The sequence below is a fragment of the Cygnus olor genome, chromosome 1 (assembly GCF_009769625.2).
Source record: "Cygnus olor isolate bCygOlo1 chromosome 1, bCygOlo1.pri.v2, whole genome shotgun sequence".
NCBI classification, from domain to species: Eukaryota; Metazoa; Chordata; class Aves; order Anseriformes; family Anatidae; genus Cygnus; species Cygnus olor.
This window is the reverse complement of record NC_049169.1, coordinates 191,657,457-191,667,287: the sequence shown is the minus strand read 5'-3', so window position 1 is coordinate 191,667,287 and position 9,831 is coordinate 191,657,457. Positions and strand designations below refer to the sequence as shown.

Here is a 9,831-nt window from a genome sequence, read left to right as displayed (position 1 = left end):
GGGAAGCGGGTGGGATGGGGGGGCTGTGAGTGTGATGGGGGAATGAGGAGTGGGTGGGGATAGGATGGGGATAGGATGGGGGGAACAGGGTGGGGTGGGGATGGGATGGGGATGGGATAAGGGACTGGAGGTGGGTGGGGGTGGGAAGGAGGCTGGGAGTGGGATGGGGATGGATAGGGGGACCGGGGGTGGGATGGGGGGAACGAGGGTGGTGTGGGGATGAGAAGGGGGGCCGGGAGTGGAGTGGGGATGGAATATGGGGGCCGGTGTTGGGATGGGGGTGGTGGGGATGGCATAGGGGGGCCGGGGGGGGATGGGGGGGCCGGCGGTGGTGGTGGTGGGGGCAGGGTGGGCGGCCCCATCCTGACGTCAGCGGCCGGGGCGGTGCCAGGCTGCGGGCGGCGCTCCCCGAAGCGGCGGCGGCGGCTCCGCTCCGCTCCGCTCCGCTCCGCACCCGCTCCGCACCGCTCGGCGCTGCCGCAGCCCCCCAGCGCCCGCTGCCGTCGGGCCGCCCCCTCGCCGCCTCCTCCGGCGCAGGTAAGGGCTGGGGGCGGGCGGCGGGGCTCGCTGCCCCCTGTCCCCGTGCCAGGGGTGGGGGATCGGGGCAGGGTGGGCGCTGATGTGTCCGGCTCCCCTTTCGCAGGCTGCTCTGGGGCTCGAGGGCGAGCGAGAGGCAGAGCCGGCAGCACCCCGGGCATCGGCAGCGAGCGCCCGGCCGGCCGCAGCAGCCCGGCAGCGGCTGGAAATTTCGGCGTCTTCAGAGAGGGGAGGGAGATCCTCGTCTTTCCGAAGCCTCCTCAATGAGTGCCAAGCTCTCCAAGGAGTTGAGGCTGTCCCTGCCGCCTTGCCTCCTGAACAGGACGTCCGCCACCTTGAACGCCAGCAGCACCTGCATCGCGCAAGTGGGTCAGCTCTTCCAGTCCTTCTCGTCCACTCTGGTTTTAATCGTCCTGGTCACCCTCATCTTCTGCCTGATCCTCCTCTCCCTCACCACCTTCCATGTCCACAAGAGGAAGATAGAAGCGGAAGATGCAAAAGGCTCAGGAGGAGTACGAAAGGGACCACTGCACCCGCAGCAGCAGTAGCGGCAGCCGGCAGCACCCCGGGACAGGGGCGCGGGGAGACACCCAAGGAAGAGACAGCCGCCTGGGAAGACCCCCCCAGGACTCAGAGATCCAGCGCCCCTCTCCCTCGGCAGCCCCCAGCTCCAGCAGCCACGGGCTTCTTTGGACACAGCTGGCGCGGGGCTCTTGCAAACGGTGATTTTGTCATGATGGTTTGGGGGAGACCTCGCAACAGCGCTGGTTGGTGTTTGTAAATACCTGAGTGATTATTCTTGTCCCCGAAGAAGAAGAAAAAACATTGCTAATTCAAATGAACGAACGAGCCCCCGATCCAAGCGCATGACAGATCACATTGCGTTTCTCATTGACTGTGCAAGGAAAGGATGCGTCTTTTTCCGGAGAAGGAGCTGCACTCAGCTACCACACACCATCGTCCACCTGGAGGAGCGGGTCAGGGTGGGGGTCCCTTTTCCCCAGACGTCGTTACCCTGAGGACCGGGGCGATCCCACTCTCCTGGGCTTCCCCTGCACCCCATGTCACCATTGCATGGCATGGTTGGGGCAGGGGTGAGGGGTGCGGGGGGAGAGGCAGGTCTGGTGGGCACCTCGGGACCCCCGTCCCCTCGGAGCGGGCGACAGCCCACCGAGGTCTCTCCTTCTGTGCAGACCTTTGCCCCTGTCCCACCCCTCTCACTCCTTTCCAGGACTGGATATTGTTTTGTGTAGAAATGTCCACCCCAGGCTGGGCTTCAGAAAACTGCAGGCGCCCCGCAGCCCCGTCCCCCCAGCTGCAGTGCTGCGCCCCCTGCTGTCCGCCCAACAGGATGGGCAGAGCAGAGCAGAGCTTTCCTCTCCCCTCAGCACCTTCATCTTTCAAACACCCCCCGTGACACAGACCCCGAACCTGGCACCGTTCTGCGTGGCAGTGCGAGGCGATGCGCCCTGAGGGAGGGTGGCCTGTCCCTCCTGGTGGTCCCCAAAGAAACCCGGTTCTGCACCAGGCACCCCGCACCGACTGCGCTGCATTCACAGCTCACCTCCCGGCAAGGAATCCTGCAGCAGAACGGGGCTGGGTCCTACTTTTTTTTGGCTGATATGTATTTTTATCCCTCCTAACCTAGCAGGCAGTTGAGGATGCGCAACACTTAATTTTCCCCCTTTTGGGGAGCAAACCATGCAGTTGTACAAAATGTCAGCTCTTAAACCCCGGCAAATGTTTATTTCAGAAGTGGCTGGTGTGGTTTCTCCCGAGCAAACACCGGTAGCTTTTTGGTGTCTGGCAGGCAGGTGCAAGGGGCTGCTGGTGCTGTGCGTGCTGGAGGAGCCCAGGGCAGCGCCGGGTTCAGCAACTGCGGCTTCTGCTCAGCGATTTAAATCAGTGCCCGTTCCTTGGAGGTGCCTTAGCAGAGTGCTGTGTCCAAACTTTGAGACATCTCGTGTGGTATCACAGCAGAGGCAGCCCTCTACTGTGCAGTTTAACATCTAAAAAATACAGCAAAGGAAAAGTAATCCTGAGGGATTCTTTTCTTTTTTTCCTTTCCTATCCTGGCATTCAAACTGGCGTGAGGAGATAGTAGTAGTCCGCAGTTCTTAATGTTTTGTCCCCGCTCTGCTGTACTCTGCCTCCCGGCGTGGTGTTGGGCTGGAAAACCCCAGGCACAGGCGGGGAGCAAATGCTGCTCACCGAGGTAAAAGGAGAAGGAGGGCGGCAGAAGCGCTCCCTAATCCTTCGACAGTGCCAAACGAGGAGGGTTTCAGGGCAGCGCCTCTGTTACCCTGTTTTACCCCTTCCTGATCTTGCTTGGCCTGATGGGCAATGACCGCTGGGTTTGGATCCGTGCCTCCGGCGCTGTGGGCAGGTGCTGTAGCATCCCGCTCGAGGAGCTGCTCCGCCAGCCGAGGTTAGTGCGGGGACGTGCCTGGAGCCCACGGGGCTTGCACGCTGCTGGTGCCACCAGATGCTAACGGCTCCTGCGTTGTTGCTGGGCAAGGAAAACGGGCTTTAGTTTTGTTTCCCCTAATAAAGGATGCATGAACTTTTGTGTTTAACCTTCTTATGCAACTGCAGCACGGTATTGCACCACAGGGAATAGATTTAGGACAATGAAGAGAGTTCAGTGAGCAGTAATGGAGCTTCTGGTCGTTGATCTCCACTAAATAGAGAGATATTACTTTCCCCTTTATTTTGTGCCTTTCTTTAAAAACAGTGTATAATTTCGAGTTTTATAAAAGCAATAAGATGTTCCAGATCACTCCAGTGCATTTCTGGTTGATGGTTCCACTTCTTTAGTGTCTGAAGTCAGATACTCTTCCTTCTGCCTTATGCACTCAAGGCATGCAATAATTCCCCAGAAATGTACTGCTTGTCACATCTCATGCAGTTATAAAATTGCCCTATTTTTGAAGAAAAAATAAAAAAAAGAAGGATGGAGATATATATATATCTTTATATATAACGGATATATAGGTATATATATTATTTATATTATCTCATGACACTAAAAAGTAGTTGCAAAAATGTAATTAGGTTAAAATGTTATCATGTAAACCTCTATCCTCTGTTAATTAGCTTTGATTTTATTTTAATATCTCTGTATTATGTAAATCTATGTAAATTATGTGGTCTATAAGTAAATTTCATACTGACTTTAATTTTCTCCAGAACTGTGAGCTTCTTGTGGTGTCATTTAAGGTTTTGCATTTCTAAAGTTAAATTACACAAGATGCGAGAAGTTATAAATTCTTTTATCACACAGGAATACTGCAATAAGGTTCATGCGTTCTCCCAGTACACGACCCTACCTTGAAGTATTGTAAGCTTATGAGGTTTAATTGAACGGTCTCAGGAGATCCAGTTGATACAAGCAGGACACATAGGCTTTCATTTCATGAAACAATAAGCAATCTAGGGAATAAATGTGGATTTTTTAAAACAGAGTTTATGCTTGGAGGTTCTGTCAAATCAATTGCTTCAAAACCCTCAGCTACAGCTAAACTTCTGCACTTAGCATTCAGTATAATAAGGCTGATGCTTCTTCCCTTTCCCCCTCCTACTTAAACTAGAAAAGTGTAGGAAATTGTTCATATTCTAAAGCATACATTTTCAGCTAACTTGTGAAACTGCCAAATGGTTTGAATCTACATATTTTATGCAAGTGTAATACTATGTATCTGTATCCATATACTTAACTATTTTTGTGTAACCTTTTCTACGATATTTGATAGAGATGCTGGGTGAATGCTGTTCCATTCTCGTACGTAAGGAAGGATTTATACCCTGACAATGCGGACGTTCTTTTTTCCTGTGAACTGTTAAAAATTTGCACTGTATTTTTGGCAAGTTACGATGGAGCCAGGACAGCTGCGTGCTGGCTGCTGGAGAACCGACAGTCCTTCCTCTGGTAAGGGGCACATCCTCTGGATGGATTTTCCTGCTTCAAAATAAGAAATCGGGGCCCTGTCGCCCGGCAGCATCTTGCAGGTGTAAGAAGAAGTGCCGTGGTGCTCACCAGCCCGGTCTGGTCGTCATCCCACAGAAGAAGCACGACGGCAGTCACTTATTTGTAGAACCTCGCCAAAGCTGGGTGGCAGCGCTGGGGCTGGATCCGGCAAGTCCTCATCCTGCGGAGCATCCCCCAGAGCCTGCTGCTCCCTCGGGGCTCTGTCCAGCTCCCACTGACAGCAATGCGAGTGGCATCTGCTGACTGTGAAGGGACCTGGGGCCCGTCCGTCATCCAGGCAATGGGTGGCAGCATCCCCATCACTTACCCCTGCTCGGCATTTTGGTGGGGAGAGGAGCATTGTGGTGTGTGCTGTCTGCATGGGACAGCTGGGATGCCGAGCCTAGCTGTGGTCAGTCCCGGTTTGCCGGCCGAGGCATGTACGTGGATCCTGCATGGGTCACGGACAGGAGAGGCATTTCGTTCACATGTATCGGTCCAGCATTTTTTTTTTTCTGGGGGCGTTTGTCTACTGCAAATGTAATCTCTGGATGAAGATTTGCCAGTTGCCATCCAGGCATGATTTCGCTTTTGATAAACCTCTCCCAGACATATATCTGCACATGTACAGATATATATCTCCAAAAGAAATGCTGGATGAAAACAAAGAACAGAGATTCCACCTTATAGGCCAAACTGTCCCATGACTAAAAACCTGTTTTAGTTTTGTTTGTTGTTTTCTTTTTTTTCCTGTTAGTTTTTAATTCATTTTTAAAGGCTACTATCTTCCATGTAATAGCAAGTTACTATGTGATTAATGTTTTCCACGGCGATTTCCTGAGTAGTTGCTATCTTGTTTCTGGAAAAATGTCCAGTGTTTTGCAGCAACTGTGCTTTTTCTTGTTCTCTTGTATGAATATGAGTGCAACCTTTTATGTAGGGAGGAAAAGAACCACGATCTGACTCCTTAGACAGGACTGAATTATTATAAATCCAGTTATGGATTTGGTTGCTTTTCTTTTCTAGTAGTCACTTTCTCTGCACGTTTGTATTTTTTCTATGGATAATTGAAACCCTACATTTTAATAAGTATGCAAGCTATGGAGGGTAACACGAAAAACTGAACCGTAGGAAACATTCTTTTTCCTCTTCTTGTGTAAATAGCAAATTTATAATGACTTAGATACCATTTTCATTACAGTTCTCATCTACATAGAAGTTGGCATGACTCGTATAGAACCTTTAATAACGTTTTTAATTTATGTCTAAGTATTAGAACTACTTTATCCAGGACTGACTTTCTCATCTCTTTCTGGTACCTAACTCTTTTTTTCACTGAAGCCAAGTTTTCCATCTGATCGCTAAATAAATTTCTAGTAGAACAGAGCCTCCTTCTGTTTTTAGTCTTTTACATGTAGCTCTCTGCTCTTAATCCAGCCAAACTCAACAGTATAGGAAAGTGTTCTCAAACTTGTGAAGCCTGGATGGTGTTGGAGCCTTGAGGGAAAGGTGACTGGCTGACAGACACACAGGGGAGGTTCTGACGATGTCAGCCTTAGCTTCCCCATCTGGAGCCATGGAGGTGAAGCCTCCCCATCCTCTGGCTGACCTGGATGAAGGGGATCCATTCCAGCTGCAGCAGAGACAAGTATCAGCCTCTTCCTCACCCTGTTGCTCCGAAGCATCATTTTTTACATGTGCACTAGATCTCATTTCAGTAACATACATGTAATATAATTCTCGTTCAAGTCAAAGAAGTTTTCATTGCTCCACAATATATGTTCTCTGTGGGTAACTAGACGAATTCATTTTCAACCCTTTTAACCTAGTACTTCCACAAGCATCAATTTGAATGAGTTAGGAAATTAATAATATTTGGATCAGAACACTGCCAGTACAAATGGCCTTTATTTGTATAATCTAGTGTTCCAGTTGGCCTTTTCTCTGTTGTTTTCTTCCTTGAAATGGAGCCAACATAATCTGTTCATTATTTTACTTTTCTAAAGGGCATGAAGATTTTTAAGCAAGCACCTGCAAAACACTCAAACAAACAGAGAAAGATTTCACATTGTAGATCGCAACAAAATAACATCGGTTTTTGTGGTTTCTGTGAAATTCTTTGTTCTCCGTTTTTCAGACCTCCCTAATCAAGCAAAAATCTTACCTAAAATCTTCTGAAGGACTTCCCAAATAACATATAACACATAGTTTGCCTTTCCTTTACGGTTTTAGTTTTGCAAAAAGCAGTAACACATGGTCATTGACAAAGTACCGGTAAAACTGCAAATATCCAGTAAGCTAAAATAGTAAAGTATCCTCAGGGATTATGAACACTGTAAATAGGGTAAGTAGACCAATTAGAAGAGAAAATACTAGCTCTGTAGTGCCATAAACAGCAACACTACACTGGAGGATGAATTCACAATCGTAAACAAGCACCTTTTAAATTTTATTCCTGGCTCTGTCACTCATTTATTGTTAGTCCTCCAGCTTCTGAGCTATACATGTAGTAACTGATACATAATCTACTTATTAAATAAGACACAGAACCTGCAACATGCAGCCCTGAAATGAATAATTAAGCCTCGTATTGCATTAAGAAAGTGCTGATACCACGATACAAATTAAGAGTCTTTATGCTGATCACCTGGCTTGGATGACTCAAGTGCTGACATTTGGCAGGGAGGTCCAAGTGGCATACTGCACAGCTGGGAGGTGGATGGCTGGGCAAGATGCTTCAGCAGTCACACCGAGAGACCCAGTGTAATTTTCAAGTTGAAGTAGAGTAAGTGTTATGAAGGAGAGCCAAGAAAGCTAATGTTTGTTTTACCATTTCATCACTCATAACACTTTTCTCAGAACAGTCCTGTGTGGTTTTAAGTGGAGTGCTGACTCGGGTAGTAAGGATATAGATGAAAATTCTTGGGAATAATCCATCACTGATGAAGTTAGTTGATTGGAAAAACCTCCCTGAATTCAGCGGGGTCTGGACTATGCCCAGGATACACCAAACCTCACCTGCTGCTGGCTGTTCATCCCTTGCCAGTACAATCAGACTGTTGACTGCTGCAGTTGGTGTTTCTGTGATTTCTCTCGTCTTTTGGCTCACGGTCTGTACCAGCTGTGGTGGACAGCAGGGGACATCCTGGGGGTTACCTGTATGTGACAAGCTCACGCTCACCTTTCTTTAGCTTTCTTTATGGCTTGCTGTTCACTCTGAATCTGACTCTCCACTAGAGAGCCTGTCTGGTGAATCTTTCCATGGGATGAGAGCTATGTTTTCCAGGCTTGCTTCTTCCTTACCTCAGGCTATCTCTGACATTACAATTTTTCTCTCTTTAAATGATCATTTTCTTTGATTTCTGCAAAGGTACTGTAAGACTTTGCCCTTGATCATGCATTTACCCATAGCCCAACCCTATGAGCACAGTATCAAAATCTCTGCTATCAAGCTGTTGAGAAAATGCTGGACTTCAAACAGATTGAGAAATCCTACCACGCGTCTTGAGATGGCCCACTGGCTCTGGAACAGCGTATATTTCCTGATTAAGCTGCCAGCCCTAGACTACAGGCTGAAACTGCTCAAAAATCATCATTCTTTCATAACAAGAACATCACAGTCAGGAAAAGTATCTCTTACTACAGAGGGGAGAATGCATAGATGAGCAGATGCGGTGATAATATGGGCATCAATATGCAAATGTATATGTAAATCTGTGAGACAGACAAGGTCAAATGAATGTCTAGTGAAGGCTGACCTCCTGGTCCACATTTTCTTCTTTTAAAACAGATTATCTCAGTCCATCCTTTTACTTGTGGTTCTGAATATTTGTGATGCTATCAGAAATATGATTTTACCTCGCTGCACAGATAGAAAAATCAGTCAGTGAGTCTCTGCTTGTCTATAAACTCCAGCTGAACTGTTTTAAAGTCTGTTTGTTTTCATTATAGAAATAGTTTTGAATAAACCATCTGTCTTATAGACCTCAACAACAGCAAAGGGGAGCCCTCGCTTCCAGAGCACGTGCTAGAGCTCACTCAATCTGCCAACAGCGATGTATAAAGGAGGACAAATGTCCAGCTGGTCACATGTGGTCACTTTGTGAAGTTCTATGAACAACTTTTGATTGCATTTGAATGAATAAGAAACACTTAAAACCTTGTCTTTTTACCTGCTTACAGTGATGCAAGTTGAAAATTCTCTGCTCTACCACTTGAGTTATCCTGGATTTATATATTGCTAAAACAGAGCTGAATATATGGGCCATTACCTATGTGGCTGAGCTTCTCTATAATCAGCTTCTCCTGGTGTAAAGGGATGATGATGAACCTAGCAGAGGAGTGGAAAAAGCAGCTGAAGTATAACAGACTGCCCTCAGTGCTATTGTTTGTACAGGGCTGTGGCTATACTGCAGGGGGACTGTACCAAAATAAGGACAGGTTCCTTCAGCTGCAAGTGGTAAAACTTAACAGTAACCACAATGCTTTTGGTATCAGATCTGTGTGTCGTGTCTTTTATAAATGAAAACTTCAGATATTGCAGCTTATAGAGAGACCCTTGAGATCACCATGCTCCAATTGGCTTTTTCTGTTTCTTAGAATATTTCTTCACGCGTTCCGCTGCTGCAGCAAGGGGCCAGGAGGAGGAATTCAGACTCCCTGAGCACACAGTCCCCACTCAGCTCCCCACGACTGACAGAGGTGGTGGACCTGCCGTGGCAATAGCTGTCAGTGAGGAACTGGAGAGAAAACATTCACCTCCCATCGTGTAAGGCATGGAAAAAAAAACAAACAACTTTCATAAACACAAAGATCTTGCTGGGTTAGAGCTGGAAATTTGGGAAGGAAGAAGTACTAGGATTTAGCTCCTAGTACCTTGGCCTAAATTACTTTTCTGCAAGCACTGTTTTTGTGAGGATTAGGGGACAGAAGTTTGTACATTTCTGTTCTCCTCTTTGGTATCACCAGATGCAAAGTGCAAAGCTGGGCGGGCCTCCGCAGTGCTGCTGTTGCACCAAGAGCCCTGGAGAAGTCAACGTAGGTGCTGCTTTTGAACAACGAGAAAATGTTAATTAATGTCAGTGGTTTGAACACCATCCAGTGATATGTCTTTGCTAACTTATTTTACTTGGACTGGCACAAGGTATGGCACACTTGTATGAACGAGTTAGTGAATTACAAGGGATCAATAACAACCAGGAGTGTGCAGTGATGGGACAACATCTGGGAGTGAAGGGAAGGATACAGGGGTGCTAAACCCTTCAGCACAGTTTTGGGCAGAAGGGTTTATGAGTCTTAGCCTACCTGGTGCTTAATATCCACCTTAC

At 47.6% G+C, this 9,831-nt stretch overlaps 1 protein-coding gene across 1 annotated transcript; it reads left to right on the top strand.

The window, feature by feature from the left end:
* The first annotated feature begins 483 nt into the window (after positions 1-483).
* C1H11orf87 (chromosome 1 C11orf87 homolog) lies at positions 484-5,885 on the top strand. The gene is given in 4 exon segments (XM_040544088.1): positions 484-537; positions 644-1,018; positions 1,020-1,209; positions 1,212-5,885. Coding segments are annotated over 3 exon segments (471 nt in total). The 5' UTR covers positions 484-537; positions 644-800; the 3' UTR covers positions 1,275-5,885.
* Positions 5,886-9,831: the final 3,946 nt, after the last annotated feature.